The sequence below is a fragment of the Acanthopagrus latus genome, chromosome 9 (assembly GCF_904848185.1).
Source record: "Acanthopagrus latus isolate v.2019 chromosome 9, fAcaLat1.1, whole genome shotgun sequence".
Classification (NCBI taxonomy): Eukaryota; Metazoa; Chordata; class Actinopteri; order Spariformes; family Sparidae; genus Acanthopagrus; species Acanthopagrus latus.
The window spans coordinates 6,875,616-6,894,616 of NC_051047.1; the positions used below are offsets into that span (position 1 = coordinate 6,875,616).

The 19,001-nt window shown below is 40.1% G+C and overlaps 1 protein-coding gene across 1 annotated transcript in view; it reads right to left on the minus strand.

Moving 5' to 3' along the window:
* Nucleotides 1–18,616, minus strand: part of pdia5 (protein disulfide isomerase family A, member 5) — a 63,886-nt gene extending 45,270 nt beyond the window's left edge. Inside the window, exons 1-3 of the mRNA XM_037109980.1 lie at nt 18,461–18,616; nt 3,805–3,931; nt 1,090–1,177 (exon numbers count right to left, since the gene is read on the minus strand). Of these exons, the coding sequence (XP_036965875.1) occupies nt 1,090–1,177; nt 3,805–3,931; nt 18,461–18,601 (356 nt within the window). The 5' untranslated portion in view covers nt 18,602–18,616. The remainder of the gene's footprint in view (nt 1–1,089; nt 1,178–3,804; nt 3,932–18,460) is intronic.
* Between the last annotated feature and the right edge of the window lie 385 nt (nt 18,617–19,001).

Here is a 19,001-nt window from a genome sequence, read left to right on the forward strand (position 1 = left end):
ATATAGGAGATGGCATCCTGAAATGTGTGTCTGGACATAAACTTAACTTAGTTCCTCAGCTCAATACACATATAATATTTCACAAAGTCAAAATTCTCTGAGCTAATTTTCTGACATAATCAACTAGTGGCACTGAAACCAATACATCAGGTCTGGGATAATCCCATCTGGAACAGGTTTGGGTGGATTACTGCTCAATGGATTGCAACTTAACCAGCATTTTTTAAAAAGTGCAATCATTCATTTCATCATTAAGCAGTTTAATGAGATATTGAAGTCATGGAGTCCTGCTCAAAATCCTAGAGCAAGAGGCCAACTAAGACAGCCTATGGAGAAGTAGATTTTGTTACGTTTGGCTGAGTTGATGTCAGAAATTAGTTAGAGTTTCAAATTGTGAAATAATACTTATGTATTGAGGATTAAGATGAATATTTTGTTCGAACACACAGAGCAGGATGACATCACTGATATGCAACAAACTAAGAATTCACAATTTCTAACTTGAAATTTTCAGAAACCCAATGAAAAACAGGCATTTCAATTTGAAGTGTGCAAAATCTTGTTCTTCAGCATCACAGCACTTTATCATACTGCTGTTTTATTGGACACTTGTGATCAAAAAGCTGTAACTTCTTGCGATACAGATATGCACTTGACTAGATGGTGATTTTGATTATATTTAACCTACTTTAATATTGTTCATTCACCATCATAAGATAAAATGTACACAATGAAAACCTTGGAAAAAGACTCAGATGGTATAAAATAGATGTAACAAATTAGACAAAAAGCTTTGATATCTTCATTAAGTGAGTGGCCTCCTGTCAAATTGTGCCCGAACAATAGAGCCAGTGGAACAAGGCCGTTTACACCACAGCGAAAAAGCTGCAATCCGCATAGACGGATGGCAGCAGAGACATTCTTGGGAGAAGTAAATTGCTCTGCCTCTAAAACTGCTGTCAGAAAATTCTTTGGACAAAAGTGGCCGTAACGTCGAAAGAGACAGGGAGTCAATGGATGCGATGGAGGGAGAAGAAGTCCTGTAATGTGTTTTTTTTTTTTTTTTTTTTAAATCTTGCCATTACTTACCCACAGTTGACCCAGGCAATAGTCCCTTGGCCCTTTACTGTCTGGGCCACATCTGATAGCAGTTTCAGGTGGGAGTCCCCTGATGTAGCTACAGACACAGAGAATAAACCATGGTCAGCCTTGTTACCAAAACCGTTCAATAGCTCACGACATCTCAGAGCCTGAAGACACAGAGGACACTGTCATGTCAGACACAGCGAAAAGGAATTAAGTTACAGTGAAGCTCGGTGTCATACTAAAGTACCAAGTACCGAAGAAAGAGATCACTGAGTTTGGAATGGAGGGGTGATGGAAGGGGGTTCTCTCATACCTTTCAGTGGAAGGGTTCAGGGAGGGGTTTAAGTTACATTAGCTTTCAACCTCTTACAATAGTGTGACTAAGCAGGGGATGGGAGGATTATATGGCGAAACAAAGACTCTGCAGAAACAGACCAACTTTTCAGTAAAACTGAGGAAGCACAGCAGGTATGCCTCCACGATTTGTACATGCTGCATGTGCTTACTACGATATTCTGAATCGCAATGAACATTAAGTGTGAGCTCATTCGAGGAAGACATGGAGAGCTCACGACAACTGAAGGCTTACACAATCTACCATGTCAGAGAGAAAATATGGCCGAGCTGTGCAGTTTGCTTTCTGTATTAGGAAAGACAAGAAACTGGTGTGATAAACTGCACCAGCTACAACAATACTGAAAGCAAAAAAATATGACTGATTTTTATCAGATATGGCAAGCAAAGTAGATTCTGGCCAGTAAAGTAAACAAAGTGTAATATTCTGGTTCTTGTGTAACACAATACATCATTTTTATACCTCCCCTGAAACCAAATGAGTTTTAGTCACTGCATTAGGAGAAAAATTCCTCTCGATGCTCCAGGCCCAGGGTATATTTAGATTAAGGGGCACAGCCGTGACTCCCCTGGGTCCCGCCTAACACCGGTTTGGTTACAAAAACATCTGTCATTTCAGTGTCAGTTTATTATCATGTATGGAGCAGGAGGCGAGCAGATAGTGGCTGGTGGATTTCCTAATACGCTCACTGTCAAAGTATGACGGACATTAACCAGGGCTTAACTCAACAGGGATGTTCCTGAGTGCAGAGGGTCAGATGGTGATGAGTAAAGAACGGGGCGAGACTGTCTCTTAAGAGGGTGAATGAATGTGATAGGGTTAGAGCGGTCAGAGGAGAAGACATTAAACCAGCACGGCAGAAAACCTGCATGACAAGAACCTTGGTTGTCTTTACAGAGGGAATGTGTGTGTGTGTGGAGCAGCAGTGATCAATCAGACCCTCTGCTCGATACATGGAAGTCTTATCCAATGCCCTTACGCTGGCTGATATCAGCCATGAATTATGAAACAAATAAATCTGTGGCTGTGGGGCTCTGAGAGTTCTGTGCTGCTTATTGAGAAGTAATATCAGGCAGCTCCTTCGACAAGCCCGCAGTGTGCATTCCACTCCCTCTCAGAAATATGCTAATGAAAACAGAATTAAAATCTACTGGGGTACATCTGGGGTTCCCTAATGGTAGGAGGAAAATGCTGTTTTATAACTCTATTTGACCGCACAAAGTGTTTTATTTGCTATTTAATGACGACCCTCTTATTCTATAAGATAAGTATTTCCTAGGTCATTACTGAGCTCCACCACCACAATCATCCTTTATAAAGCGGGCTGCTGGCTAAAGCTGCACAAAATATTAATTCTAAATATATCTCACTGTGGTAAAATGTTTTTTTAATATACTAAATCAGATTTGGGAAGAGTGCCACTGTGCGACTGCTCTTTATTAACACAGACGATGACCAAAGGAATTTGAATTAATTTGATGTTTTAATGTTTCACAATTACAGCATTATTCAATTTAATTATTCAAGCAAAAATTCAGACCTACCAGTGAAGATGACTAACTGCACTAATGCATTTCTATTAAGTTCTCTTACACCAGCTATGTGAATGTGCCAGCTTTATATTAGAAATACTGGGATAATCGTGTCTGTAATGTATTTACTCACCAATAACTGAGGTGAATGTCATTCAACTGTCATCTTACATCTGTAACTTCATATAGTGTCTATTGACTAAGCTAGGATTTTGGAACAACAGCTAACATGTAGTGACACGGTGGAAAGGTTCTGGTCCTAAGTGTTTTGTCCATCCTCTCCTGAGGCACAGATGATCTATTCCTTGAAAAAGCCCAGTTGTTGGGATGCAAATGTTGCGCGGCTCAGTGGTGACTCACCTTCTCTGATTATGATAAAATGATTATAATTGTATGTCATTATGTACTTGCACAAGTATATAATGACATCAGCACAAAAAACATAACTAGCTCTTCATGAAATTAAAGTAACAATTTTGATCTAAAAATAAAATACATGTTCAAGATTTTGGTTAGCAGACTGTATGCCTGTGAAATATCAGTGAAATTAGACATAACATCCTATCACTTGGTTTTCCAGTGCTCCATAATGACCTCTGCAGTGACAAGCTGTTTGAGAGTCATAGAGATAATACAAAAATGATCTATGACTGTCTGACAGGATTACTGTGCCGCCCTCCTCCCTCGACAAAGGCGATGGATGCTCAAAGACAAACTTGCGCTGCTGAATGAGACATTTCTGATACAGTTCCTGTTAAGAAGGTGTATATTCTGGTAAAATCTATAGCCTTAAACAAAGGTTATCCATAATGAGCGGTCATCATCTCTAACCTGTCTTGGTGTAGAGCACCAGCACGTTGGTTCTCGTCCTGAGCAGCTTCCTGAAGTCCTTGTGGTCGCTGACCTGCTCTATGAGAGGAGAAACCTTCACTGCCTCCAGCACCGGTAACAGCCACACCTAATGAAACACAGAAACACAGTCACAAACACAGTTACATAATCAGTCGTGTGATGATGCAAACACATAACAAAGCATAAATTGTCGGAAGCTGATCAGATATAGTGTGTTTTTTTTATATTTTAATCTCATGGTTCCATATATCATCCAAAATGGTATCTAGGCAATGTTATAACAAACAAACATTACTGGTCAGACTTGTATTCATCTTGTTCACGTACAGAATACTGTAACATTTACTGAGCGCATTCATGCTCCCCAGATTTTTACCTTTAACCATTTACACCATGCGCTTTAGTCTATTCCAATCCTGGACAACCTTTGATTTTCCACTTCTGTTCTGGCGAAGTTCTAACAGAGAAGCAGTATCAGTATGATGTTTATTCTGCCCAACAAATTCACACTGTTGGTTTAATGAACCTTCAGGGGGCAGTGCCAGGGTTGGACTTGCTGATGTGGCAGATAAATACTGTATATCAGTATCAGTTTGATTTAACTGTGAGTTTGATACAGAGAGGCAGAGCTACAATCTTATGCCACTGCAGCAGTCCATAGCACTCGCAATCAGAACATCAGAGTGGCAGCAGGGGCCGGCAGCTCTGGTTGCTTGTCTTACCTCTTTGCTGTGACTCATAATTGCCATAAATAAAATCAACAGTTTTAACTTGATATTCACACTGACACAGAGAACCGCTTAAGCGCGGCATTTATCTTATTATGGATTTCTTTTCAGCTACTATGGCACAAGCAGGACAGGATGTTGCTTTCAGTATCAACCCGCACTAAGGGTGGTTTCAAAGTAATAACAGGTGGGCAATCTGCATTGTTAGTCTAACTGGCTTCCAGACACCAATAGATGGACTAATGGTGTGAAACATGTAATATGAAAAACAAAGCCCATATTGAGAGGCCTGCACTTTAATCAAAGACGACTAACAGGGAAAAAAACAGGAGTGATTACGCTCAAGCCATACGAAGTTAATTCTGTGCATTCTAATCGTCTCTCTGCCATCACCATTCATTAAAAAGCCCTTCCTCTCTGCCTACGGAGAACTGAATTAGACACCAAAAATCGTCTGCCCACTCAGCGGATCCTGCATGATGACTGATATCACCTGGAATGGAAACAAGCACCTGTCGGGCTAATTTTCTAATTTTAATTCCTAACTGGATGCTCTTCAGAGGTGAGTCTGATGGGAATCTTAAAACACTACACTTTGCACATCAATACATTTTGGAAATGATCATAGAGAAGTCAAAAGGGCTATGAAAAGGATGAACAGACAACTTAAGTGCCCAGTTGCGTATACACGCCACAATGTTAAAACTGCCTGCCTAATGTAAAGCAGCTCTAAACCATCGAGTCATGGACATGGGACCCACGTGGGTGTCTATGGTGTCAGGTACAAGGATGTTAAGCATCGGATCTTTTGGGTCCTATGAGTTGCAACCTGGGGCCTCCATTGTTCTGACATGCTGGGCGGGTGCTTGATCAGATTTGGCGACAGAGTTTTGGGGCCAGGTCAGCACCTTCACATCTTTGCCAGATTCAATGAGCTGATCCTCAAATGTTTCGGTGGGTGGTGTTAAGGTAACCAGCAGTGCACAATTTAATAAGTAGTCATGTGTGTCTGATTAGGCTAAAATGACAACAGGATAATCACAAATAGTGTGTGAAGGGTAGGCTTATTAGAGGCTGGCTAGGTGACACTTGTCTGCATAGGTGGGCATCCAGACTAGAGCAAGGAGCCGGGGGCAAGATTAGGAAGAGATGAGAATAGATGTCTGGCTGTCCTATCCAAATTAGACAAGAAATGGGATGTCTGATGTCCATGAGAACTAAAATGACACAGCTGAACAGGATTCTTACTTAGCTGCTCCCTCGCCTCTTAAATACTTAAACATTTAGTACAATTGCCCCTCTGGTACATTAATGACAAGCTAAAAAGTTACAACAACTATCTAACCTCAAATGGTGCCTTTATTATACAAAACTTAAGAGGGGAGTAAAAGTATGAAGTATTAGATAACATGGATCCCAGCAACAACCTTGTTATGGTGCTTTTCTTTCAAAACCTTGTAATGTAAGAATAGGCTAAGGGTTAGGGGTTTTCATATAGCTTATATGAAAGATGGCATAATTAAATACATTCACATAATGTAAACATGACCTTGTTCTGGGCTCCATATACAGCACAAGCATCACCCTTTCTCTGAGGATGCTTAAAGGGAAGAAAACTCCACCGAACACAGAGTGTCAAAAACTCACCTCCTGCAAACATGAGAGGAGCCTCTGAAAAATGTGATACTCGGTAATTCACAGAAGCTGCAGCAGAGTCACAGGAAAAATCACTGAAATAGAACAAAACTATTCTCCAAATAACACTTATTTTTTCCAGTAAATACTCTACAATAATTTTCTTTGGTGTTTTGAAAAAAATCTTTCAGGACCATTTCACAAGTTATTTCGTGGTGTGGCCCTGGCTCACCTTTAGAGTGCATTTTAACTGCTAAACTGCCTCTGCTTATACCTCAAATTTTTTAGCTGATTTCTTTCAGGAGGATCAAGCTTTAAAGAGCCATTTTAAAGGCAACAAATGCTTGCTCTACGTAAAGAGTTTTCTTTAATTAGGTTTCTGGGCTGACAAAGTGACTCTATAATGTCTGTCCAAGCAAATTCAGATATTTAGTCTTTCTTTAAAATAAGACATTTTCACAAAGGAATGATGATACGTACTATAGTTTGTTTAACAGGGACAAAGATCTGTTTGCAAAACAGCTGATTTATTTTTGTAAAATTTTGTTTTTGCACAAGTCATACTGATGGAAAGATAAACAAGGAGTCATCTACTTTTACAGTCTCTTAATGGTCTGGGGGCTATATAAATTCCGGAAACACATCTTAACTCTCAGTCCGCTGACAAATACACAGAGCGTGTATTCAGAAACTGTGTCATCAAATGAGCCCCAGAACTTCCGTTGTTGTTGTGATGTCACATCTATACAGTCAATGCCTTCTTCTGCACCACCAGCACAGCTGTGGTTGCAAAAACACCTCCAGAGCTGATGTGGAAACACCATGAATCTGCGATTAAGACCAGGGTACAGTGGGGCCACTCAGCCTTACTTCCAGTTTTGCCAAGTGACTGCTCACAGCAATGTACCAAAAAATCCCCGCTGTGACCCAGAAAACACTTTCCCCATAGACTTCCATTGTCAAAGAGAGGACTGTAACACTGTTGACAGGGCACTTTAACTGGAAACAAGGTAAATTATGAGCCAATTATCATATTTGATCCACAGACGTTTCATAGTTGTAAAACTTTCCTTAAGCTGAGAAAAGAAGCGTGATGTGGTTATAATACTAAGTCCATAGGCAGATCAGGTACTGACGGGTAGGGCCCGCAGGAGAAAAACTACTCTGCATCAGTGGGCTCCATAATCAGGAAGTGAACCCAGACACAAGAAAACTTTTTTGGTGTATGTGCCAAGTGATAAATTCTCACTGGACTGAATAGGAGCCTGTGAGAGCTGACCAATCACAGGAGGGGAGCCTTAAAGAGACAGGAGGTAAAAACAAACACTCCGTCAGAAGTTGAATGTGTAGGTGCTGCAACAACGACAGTATGAGAAAAATAATGTGTGCATTAACACTGACACATGTAAACATAAGTTCCTTTCATACATTTGCCATAACTCTAGATTTATCCAGAGCAGCTGTATGTGTGATAGCAAATGTCTGCATCATTTGCTCCAGACTTTGCCCTGCCAGCTCCCTAGCCATAAGTCCAGGTGAACCACGTGTGTGGAGGGAGCAAACGGCATATAATCATCGGTGGTAGTGCTGGTTTAGTCAGTTGCACAAACGTACACTGGGACATGTCAAAAATGGTGTTTTAGCTGTTTATTGTCAAAGTTCTGCAAAAACATCTGCAGAATTTTTCCCTGCTCAACTTTTCTTCTCTGCCTGCACATTCCTCTCCACTCTTCTGTTTATATTGCTGATATGTCCAAAAACATGTGGTATTAATCCCAACAGTACAGAGAAGTCTGTAGCCTCCTACCCAGGTGCCGCCCCTCGTCCAAACCATACAGAATACTGCTAACATGTGGGAACACAAGCAAATGTGGAGAGTATCTTGATCTGATGTTCTGGATTTTGAGCTTCTGTGTAAACAACCCATCAAAATTAAAGCATGAACCTTAAAATGAGCATGATATGGGACTTCTGAAAACAACTACAGGTAATCATACTTACATTAAGCTATAAACAAAACATTTATAGGAACTTCCTGTAGCATGAAACACGCCGGCTGATACCAACACCTACAGTTGAGCCAGCAGGGAACGACAATGATGCTGTCGTCAAGCCAACACTGCTGATGGCTGTGATACGATGTGATTCATTCACTAAGTGAAGCATGCGTCATTTTTCAGTGACAGAAGTGGAATAATACAAATAGCTAGACTGTGCTGACAGTTTCTCCACACTGACAGGCCCATTCAGAAACTGAATTACTGCATGGATGAGGATTTAATACGCACACGCAGCCAAAAACATGAATGCAGCACATCAGTGTTATGCAGAGTTCATTCACGAGATATTAACAGTGAGGGTAACAAAGAAATAAAATATAATTAAATCAACTTTTATGACAATCCAATTTATTTTCATGGTTTCTGTGTCATGTGTTCACTGATGGTGCTCCCTTCTTTCCTGGGGCTGCTTGCCTTGTACAATAAATGGCAAATATTCAATTTGAACTGCAAATGATAAATGCAAGCAAGACATGAGAGCTACAGAGCACGACTCTGATCTTATCAGATCACAGCAGCCTTAATCAAAACACTTGTCTAGTCATCTCTCATCATTTAAGTTCCCCTCCAACTACATCACATGGACTTATTGGCACTTCCTCTGTTAAAGAGACTATAGGTTTCAGAACTCTGAGGTCAGGATACTACATAACACTTTTTGTAAAGTATAATACTTTTAAAATAAAGGTTTTTTGATTCTTTATGTAAAAAAACATACATTTAACAAAATGCAAAAACAAACTGTGCTCTTCAGCAATTGAAACCGTCACTGATGCACAAATGTTCAATACCTCACATTCAAAAATGAGTTATGAGTGTAAGATCTGGAGACGATGGATTTACTCCTTCACTTACTGATGATAATGAAGGTCAGTTTCTGTGGATTCAAGGGGAAAGAACTCTCTTCATGAAGAACACACAAATTAAGTTTCTCACATCTAATACAAACACTGACCTCACAGTGCCATCAGGGCTGATAGCCTCTGAGCAAAATGCACACATGCATCTTAATGTATAACACTGAGGATATGATAATCTATTCTATTCCTGGAATTTCAAATAAGTGACCCTCATTCCCATCACTAAGTGGGATGCCAGATCCATGAATATGTATGTGCGTGGTTGTTGCACTGAATCCAACACAAACTCACAAGTCCTCTGTGGTCCATTATAAAGACCCAGTGGCTGATTAGAGCCTATGATGGTAGACAAGATACAGCTCACAGCAGTGGGCAGTCCATTGTGTTACAGTCAGTTGTTACTAACTGACAGTGCTGGGTAACATTACTTAAAGTAACCCATTATGTCACAAGATTACTGCCATTAAAAAGTAACTTGTGTTATTGGGTTATCTACTGGGGAAAATAATGCATAAGAGTACTTTAGTGTTACCCACATTACTTGCTACAACAAAAAGTAATCTGAGTACTCTAATGGATTACTTTATAAAGTGTTACCCCAACACTGCTAACTGATCAATGCATTTAACATTTTTTCAATTTTTTGTTTAACTACATAGAGATGTTGACAAGCGCAAAGACATGTCTTTAACGAATGTGATGAAAGATCTAAATAATGAAATGGAATTAATTTCCCAATGACATTAAAAAAATGAGGCTGTGATCTCAGCCAATAGATGTCTCATCTCAAAGCTGCGTTTGTAAACTTCTACAGACTGATTGTTGGAGGGATTTTCTGAATAAAAGAGGAATTAAATCAGTGAGGATGCAATAAAGTGAAATGCATCGAGAATTGTTTTGCATTTGGATTGTTGACAGCTGAATCGACTCCTGTCGCCAGTGAAGATTTATGCCACTAGTTCCAGCAATATGAGAACCATAGCCTGAGTACCGTCCATTAAAAGCTTTTTTAATTGATTCATCTATTTTAAGTTGATATTAATATGAGAAAGTTTTGACATTTCCCATCGCATGATTAAAAACTGGAAATTAAATATTACTCTGGGGTCTGATTGTTGACACAAAATGTGTCAACTGGGAAACACTGGGATTTAAAACTTCATAGATCATTGTCACTGATCATAGATAAGGCTGGTGACATTCTTTTTTTATAAAAAAATTCCCATGAAGAAGATCAACACCACAAATAAATGCTTGAGTATGAAATGCAAGGCATATGGTTCACATTTCTGTTCATTGTTCTGTAAATTCCTAACTGTATCTCTTTATTTACTTTAATATTTTTCCAACCAAAAGTAATAGAAAACACTTAATCTTGAATAACCTTTAAAAAAAATCTATAAATCTTGTCAACAGAGTAAAATCTATTCTAAAAAGATACTGTTCAGTTAGATGTAGTGTATGCTAAAGAATAGAGTTTTATCTCTGCAAAGCTTTTAATCTGAGTATTCTCTGACCTCTGCCCCTCCGTCTCAGCTGGCAGGTGACAGATAGACACAAACCCCACCAATCACTGTGTACAGCTGTGTACGACGACAGCTCTGGAAGCTCCCTCCACTCTGCCATCACTGGGAGAGGGCATTGTAATGCAGTGTTTCTACCTTCACAACACCGTCTTTTCTCATTATCACAAGCTCCTCAAAACACACTACTGGGTGACAGGCTCATTGGTACAAAGCCGATCAATGGAGATGAAACACAAAGGGAGCAGTGTGATTTGGTGAAACACACAAAGAGAAATTTCGCACATTTACATCTGGCGACATGAGGAATGCTATATGAGATAGAGGCACACAAGGCATAAGGAGAAGACATGCATTTTTCTCTTCAGTAAACAAAAGCTGCAGGCAATTCCTTTGTACAAGCTGGCAACTCAATCCAAGAGAAAAGCTTAGTTATTTGTCTTTAACAATTTGATTTGGGCAACAAATTAATAAGACTTATTGTAAATGACATACTTGTTAAGATGAGAGCAATTTAGCAAAAATTATAAAATTAATCAAGAAGGTAAAAACCTGTGAAACATGTGACACGATATTCCTTAAAAAGAAATAAAAAGCATGCTTTAATGACATGATACTGACCTCTGATGATGCAATACAATTCAACAGCACCACAATCTATAGCTTTTAAAATGACCACCGCTCAAGCTCTATAAAACATTTTTAACAAAAACTGAACCCAAGTGGTGGCACCTCACGGCTGGATCTGATTCAGAGCACTATGATGCTATTATAAAATGATTGTTGATGCAACTTGATGCATCAAAATGTTGTTACTGTGTGACTACTGCCTACTTTTAGAACATGGCGTCCATCCATCCATCCATCATCTGTACATATTCTATGTACGCCGCTTAATCCTCTGCAGGGTCGCGGGGGCGCTGGAGCCTATCCCAGCTGACTTAGGGCGAAGGCAGGGGACACCCTGGACAGGTCGCCAGTCCATCGCAGGGCCACACATAGAGACAAACACTCTCACACACTCTCATTCACACCTACGGACAATTTAGAATGATCAATTAACCTCAGTATGTTTTTGGACTGTGGGAGGAAGCCGGAGTACCCGGAGTAAAACCCACGCTTGCACAGGGAGAACATACAAACTCCACACAGAAAGATCCCAGGCGTCCCAACCGGGACGCGAACCGGTAATCTTCTAGCTGTGAGGCAGCAGTGCTAGCCACTGGGCCACTGTGCAGCCCTTAGAACTTAGAATTTAGAGTCAAAATAAATAGATGATGTTACTTCACCATTAGATTTGCTCACACTAGGGCTGTCACTTTTTATATGAAATACGGACATTTGTTCAAACGTGGGGTGAAAAGTTCATATTAGAGCTGAATTAACCTGTCTGAAATGTAGTCTGATTGCAAATTCGGCCGTTTGTTGTACTTTGCCTTGTAAAATCGCAGAGGGTACTCTGAAACATCACTATCAGCTTAACTTAACACTTATGTCAGGTTGTTTTGTTACTAAAATGGAGGACAACAGCTTCCTGAGTGGACAGTAACAAGACCAAAACATCTAAAAGGCAGTGTGTTGACATATTTTGGGTTATGGACTGTCAGGAAAGAAAAGGCTGTTTGTTGACAGCATAACAAACCTGTCACTGATGAGATAGAAGGTAAGGCGGGGTAAAAGTGACAGAGAGAAACGATAAGTTAATACAGGTGTTGAAAGATTGACATTTGATTACAGGACAAACAGGATGAAGGTGATGTTAGACGGGCAGTAGAGTTGATAACATCACAAAAATAATGACTAAAACATCTCATTGCCATCCACAAAACAAATGAAGTTGTTTTGTTTGGAGGGGGCAATGTCTGCATTCAAATTCAGTTGAACAAATTGTGCGTCATTTCAAATTTAGAAAAAGACAGCCCCAGCTCACACTCAGCCATCCTCAGGAGGTCGCCTACCCTAGAATGTAAAAACAACACAAATGTTTACGTCTGTTACACTGCTATTCAGTGACATATCTGTTGGAAGTCATCATCATGTCATTTATGGGCAATAACAACAAAAGATTAGAGTTAAGTGAAAATGAACCCCTTAAATCCACAGTGCTGCAACAGTGATCAAAATGTGCTCTGTTCAAATGCCACTAAAGCCACCAGCTCTCTGATGGAGGTCACAATTAGACAACATCTTAAATGTCAACTCGCACGCACTAAGTTTTACCTCTCAACGAAATTCCTTTCATCAGTGTAATCCACCTGAAATTCCTAACTCATCAATCACACCACAACCATGCATATGACAACTGTAACTGCAAGGTTAAAAATGGCATTTAGCGATTACAGAACTGAGGCCAAACTCAGACTCAATACTAAGAGGAAACCCATTAGTGCTCTATAGATCGCCCTTCCTTATCTGCCATAAAGGTATGTCCCGTCACATTACTGTAAAGAATGTGGCGCTTACTAAGCAGCAGGTGCCCAGCCCCCGCCTGCAAGCCCACACCCTCCATCTGCTCTGACAAATCTGCCTAATAAATGGCATCCAGTTCTAGGGGCAGTACTGAATCAGCACAAATCACAACAGTGTTTGTCAAGCACTTGCCTTGAGATTCGTCTGACTAATGAGCCAGTCAGGTGTGTGTGGACTGACTCATTGTAAAGGAAGCTACGCAGCATCCGATAACACACACAGAGCGCTGATTTAGAGGCTTCTTAGCTCTCAAATGAGCAGCGGAGCAATCAATTAGCAACTTTAACTACTATCGCATTTCAGCTACAAGCAGTGGAAGTCAGCAGAGAGGTACATGGTACCAAGCCTCTGCTGCGGGATGAGACTGTTGTCAGGCCTCAATACTTCTTTGTAACTCATCAAAATGGGTCTGCAGAAATAGAGTCAGAAAACTGGGTCAAGTACTGACAGATAGCATCAGATGTCAAGTCACATTCACAATTGTGTTTGTCCATTCTTACAGATATTTACAGGACCAAAATCTGAATTATGGACTACAACAAAACTGCTTCTGTTCATTAAATGTTTAAACATGGACTTCTTTTGTTAAGTAAACAGTGATTACAAACTGACTGCTCATCGCTACAAGGAGGCATATTTTCGATATTTGAGGACATAATCATTATCAGGAAGGCCAAATGTAAACAGTAGAGCAGTTTGTGGGGACTTTATCACACTAAGTCAGACAGCGTGTAACTGAATTTGCTGTAACATCCTTTGACACGTTTGGAGGGATGACTTTCTTTGTTTTTGTGAGCAGTTTGGTTTTAATCCTGAGTGTTATGATTGGTCTACTTTAGCTCAAATACTTCTTTTCTGTGGGCTCAGTAGCTCACAGGTCAATGTATTTGAGAATTTGTACTTGTTAACAATGTTTGGGCTTTCTGCCACTGTGGCTGTGGACAAATGTAGTGGAAGAAGACAGTGGAACTGTTGTGTGAGGTAAACTCATTTCTTTGTTAACACTAACGCAAGCAGACTTACAGTATAAATCTACAAATTATAACATCTAGCTTTTTTTTAGATTAGCCATTTGTCTTTTCAAGCTTATTTCATATACTTTGAGTTGTGCTAGTACTTTTTTACGCTGACAATTAGTAAAGCTTAGCTGGGCTACTTTTACCACTTGTACATCTTATTTGATGCATCAGACTATTGTCAGAAATCTGATGATAACCATTTAGACCTGCTGCTTATTCTGTTCTATATTATGTTAAGTCCTTTGGTTCTGTGGACATGCTAGACACTAAATATTAAATCAGAAACTCAACTCTACAAACTACTAACCAGGCTTAGGCTTTTACATTATGATATGTTCCTGCTCAAATTTCGTGACAATATAATCGCCTCTTCCAACACAAACACTATTAAATAACAAAATAATACTGAATAAGAACTTTTAAATTAGGACTTAATTGCAAATGTAACAGAAAAGCCTGCAATATTAGTTGCATACAATTAAAATCCAGTCAGAGCAGTTCCTTTCAGGTGAAAAATCACACAGCTGTTTGATATTCAATATTATGAATTTGAAGAATTAAAATGACAGCACATATCTCGTTATTTGAAAATATCTGTTATCGGCCTGAGCCTCCTGCAAACAGACAAGAGAAAGGCATTCATCGGGTTGTCAGTCAGTGAGTAAAATAGGGAAACTGTATAAAGAAAAACCAAACAATCTCTTTCAGATTAACAGGATTCATGAAATCAACATAATATTGTTTGAATTCATTAAGAAAGACACACTGGTGAACTTTCTCTGAAGTGAGATAATGACCATGTGTTTGTGCACAGTGTCTGAAATACCTGTTGAGGACCAACTGCCAATAAAATCTGTTATTATGGGACAAATCAATAAGGGCCAGTCCCCACATGGCTGTTGACTCTGCCTTCTCTGTGAGTCTGTGAATGTCAATGAACACAGGTAGGGTCACACATTTCGATTATTCAGCCCTGAAAATAGAACTATTATCATTGACAATAGTTTTGATGGCTAAACCTTCACCACACAGACAGGACGCATCTGCTGGTAGTCAGCAATGAGGTCAGTAGTGGAAAGTAATGAGGACATAATTTATCATAGTATTAAAACAGTACTGATATTTCATAAATATGGCTACAGCTAATAATTATTTTCCATCTTCATTTACTGGCTGATTATTGTGTTTTTCTATTAAACATTTCAAATGTTTCGAAATACTGATAATTGCTCATCACTTTATCCTAGAGGACAAGGTGACATTTTCGAATTGTTTGTATTGTCCGACCAAATGTCAAAAACCTAAAAGGTAAAATGAAAGGTAAAAGCAAACCATCACATCAGCAAGTCTGAACCTTGTGCTGTTTGGCATTGTTATTATTTGAAAGTTACATTAAATATCCCAAAAATGGTGCATATTATTGACCGTAAAATCAAATAAGATCAAATTCTGATCATCATGCTAGATACTTCAATTAATCTTCATCATATTTACTTACGTATGTGTTTATGTTATACAAAATGGCAGCTTTCACTAACATTCAGCATGTTGCCAGTCATGTACAAATGACAACTTTGCACCACTTTAGATTTGAGAGCTTCATCATGTTCCACATACTCTGCAGTCATCATGTATAATGACAGCAACACCAGTTCTATTGCTTTGTCTTTGTATTCCAACACATTAAACTTGCCTATGAGGTTATATGCCAACTTTAAACTTTAATTTGTAAGTAAGTAATGCATAAATAACCACACCTTAAACAGAGCATACTTAAGTAAATAGTTTGACTTTTGTCCCTTTAAAATGAACTATATGTAAGAGAGCTACAAATCCTACATGGTGATCTGTTGAAGGTATGAACAATGCTGAATTTAAGCTGTGAGTCAGTACATTAACCTCAAACTCGTGATATCATTATGATCCCAATTGTTTCAGTACAGATCGTCAAGCTGTGGCACAGGGCCAAAATATCAAATATTGTTACTGTCCAAAGGCGCAGAGTGTATCATGAACACACACATCCCCACCCTTATTTACAAAGGCTCAACAGGATGCAGAACAGGAGATGGGCTGCATCACTTTTAAAGCTACAATATGGTAATATTTGAAGTAATCTGGAGGAAGACAGTTTTATACAAATACTAATGCTTGGGTCAATGTTTGACCTGAGCCACCAACCCATTTCAGTCTTCAGTGTGTTTATCCTATAGTTACAGGTGACCACTGTCTTTTATTTATTTCTGCACAGTGAAGTTATATTTTACCATTTTATGTAATGCACCTTTAAAGGTCAGGTGTGTAGGATTGAGCAGCATCTAGCAATGCGGTTGCAGATAGCAACCAACTAAATACTCCTCACCTCACCTCACCCTCCCCTTAGAAGTCTGTATGAGTTTGGCCCCTAAAAAAAATGTGGAAACAGAATGATCGGTGGTTTCACTTGATTATAAAATGATGTAAACAACTAGGACTGGGACTTTATCACGTTAATTATGATTAATCAATTACAGAAAAAATAACACCACAAAAAAAAAAAAATGCATTTAATTGCAATTTATTTTTGCACTCCAAACAGCGTGGAATGTTGCTCTTTGCACAAGTTCCCAGCAAACCTGTAATACTGATGAACAGGACACAAAATGAGAAATGTAAACTGATAAGAAGTCGTTGCTGGGTTCGGTGGGCAGAAATGTTAGTTTTAAAAACTATTGGCTGGAAACCTGGATAAAAGCACAGTTGTGTGCAAATTGTACAAGAAAGAATTTGCCTATCACCAGAGCACTTCCAGCCTCCGCTACCACCTCAATGCCAAACATGCTGCGGCTAGCATAGACAACGCTCCTAGTTCGAGCAGGCAGTGTCGCCAGTCCACGCTCGACAAGATGACAGGGTTCAGAGCCAAAATGAGTAAGTCCACAAATTAACAAACACACTGGTGAAGTGGATTGCAGTGGACTGGCGGCCACTCTCGGCAGTGTCAAATATTGATATGCAATTAATTAATTACAAAGTCTTTATTTAATTAGATGTTGTTTTTTTTTAAATCGGGTCCCACCACTATAAACAACATAATTATGAATTCTAAAATCCCATCACTGAATTTAACCCACCTTAATCCCACACACTGGACCTTTAGCACTTTGGACTGTGTGGCCACGCAATAAAGTAACTTGGAGTGCAGACTGGATGCCCACTGTGACAGATTAATCAATACAGTTTTTAAGAGTTTGATCATTGATTTTCATGTTAGACAAACAGGAAGTACTGGATGCATAAAACAGTGATATGTTTACAGTCAACTGCTTAAAGCTGTTGTGATCTAATAAAAGTGTAGCAAGACAAAACATTATAATGTTCAGTTTTTGAGAGGTGTTGATGTATGATGTGGAGGACGTAGTTTGTGGTGTTGAACTGTTTGACAATATACAAATGTGTTTCTGTTCATGAGCCAACCTCAATGATATAAATAGGGTGGACAAATTAATAAAAACACCTGCATAACACGGTACAGCTCCATAAACTACAACTACAAGACCTTTGTGAAAGGTGAGTCTGTTGTAAAAACACCCATGAGACTGTGCTTTAAACGGTGTCTGTCTCATTAACTGGCAGCCAAGCATAGTGTTAGGATTGAGTTAGGATTATTTTATGCTGCTTGACCAGTTGAGTTGAGACAGTCACATGACAGGGAAGGATCCTGCACTCCTGTTATAAACAGATTCAGCTTACAGTAGCTGGGCTCACACCCACCTGTGGTTAACAATACTGTTGTGAAAGTCACAAAGTTTTGAACTTTCAATTCCCTTTTGCGAACTGAGATGGTTTCAGTGAGTCACAGAAACCATCTGCTGTGTTGATAACAATAACTCTGCCCGCTGCATGGACGGGACCGCACACAGCAGAGCCCTTAAACTGGCCAACATGTACGGACAGATAAGTTAGCTGAGCGGGTTGGCTGTCTACCACTCACAGCACACTGTGTTAGGTATGGCTCTCTCACAGGGGAGGGGACCCGTGTGTTACCACAGGCGGCAACCCCGCTCTCTGTGGCCGTTACATAAACCGCCCCGCTGGCGGTAAGACCACCACGGACACCGCAGCCCATCCACACCAACACCGCCAACACCAACCGGCCAACTAGCGTCTTATCTGAGCCCCAAGTTCAGTCAAGGGCTGTCAACTTTACCTCCTGCACGGACAGGCTAGGAGCCGCGGTGAGCAGCGACCCGGACTCTTTCTCCCGCTGAAGTCCCGAGCGGACACAAACACCCTCCCGCACTGAGACAGACTCCCGCCGCAGTCTACACGACACACACACAGGGGGCTCGTTTCACTCACCAGCAGCACCAACATCAACATTTTCGCCTCTCTCATCCGACTCCCGACGCGCTTCCAAGAGGCCATGATGCCGTTGCCACGTCTGGATACGCAGGCGCAATCGGTATTCCACGGATTCTTGGGCACGGCGCAAAGCTCCATGGGAAATGTAGTTTGGACGGACATTCGACGGGTAGGTGTTGCACCTGCCTCCTCCAGCCTCCAACCAGGCACGTGCCCGTGTCGTGTTGTTTAGATGGCGGTGGGTGTGAGCACTGTGGTCTACATTCGTGTAGTGTTCTATCAGCACAACGCAGACATGTTGGAGGACATTTAATTACACGACAGGGTAATTAGTAAATTGGCTCGTGATTGAATGGCTCCTAATTAGCTCTTCTTCAATTCGACTTCCGCTCCTTTCGAAAGTGAGCTTGCAGCATCTGATGCATTCGAGCTAATTGGGCTATATAACACGAATATATAGAAACTGACCACAAATTAGAATTAACAAATGTTATATATATATATATCATAAAAAAACAGTCTACATCATGCACCGATA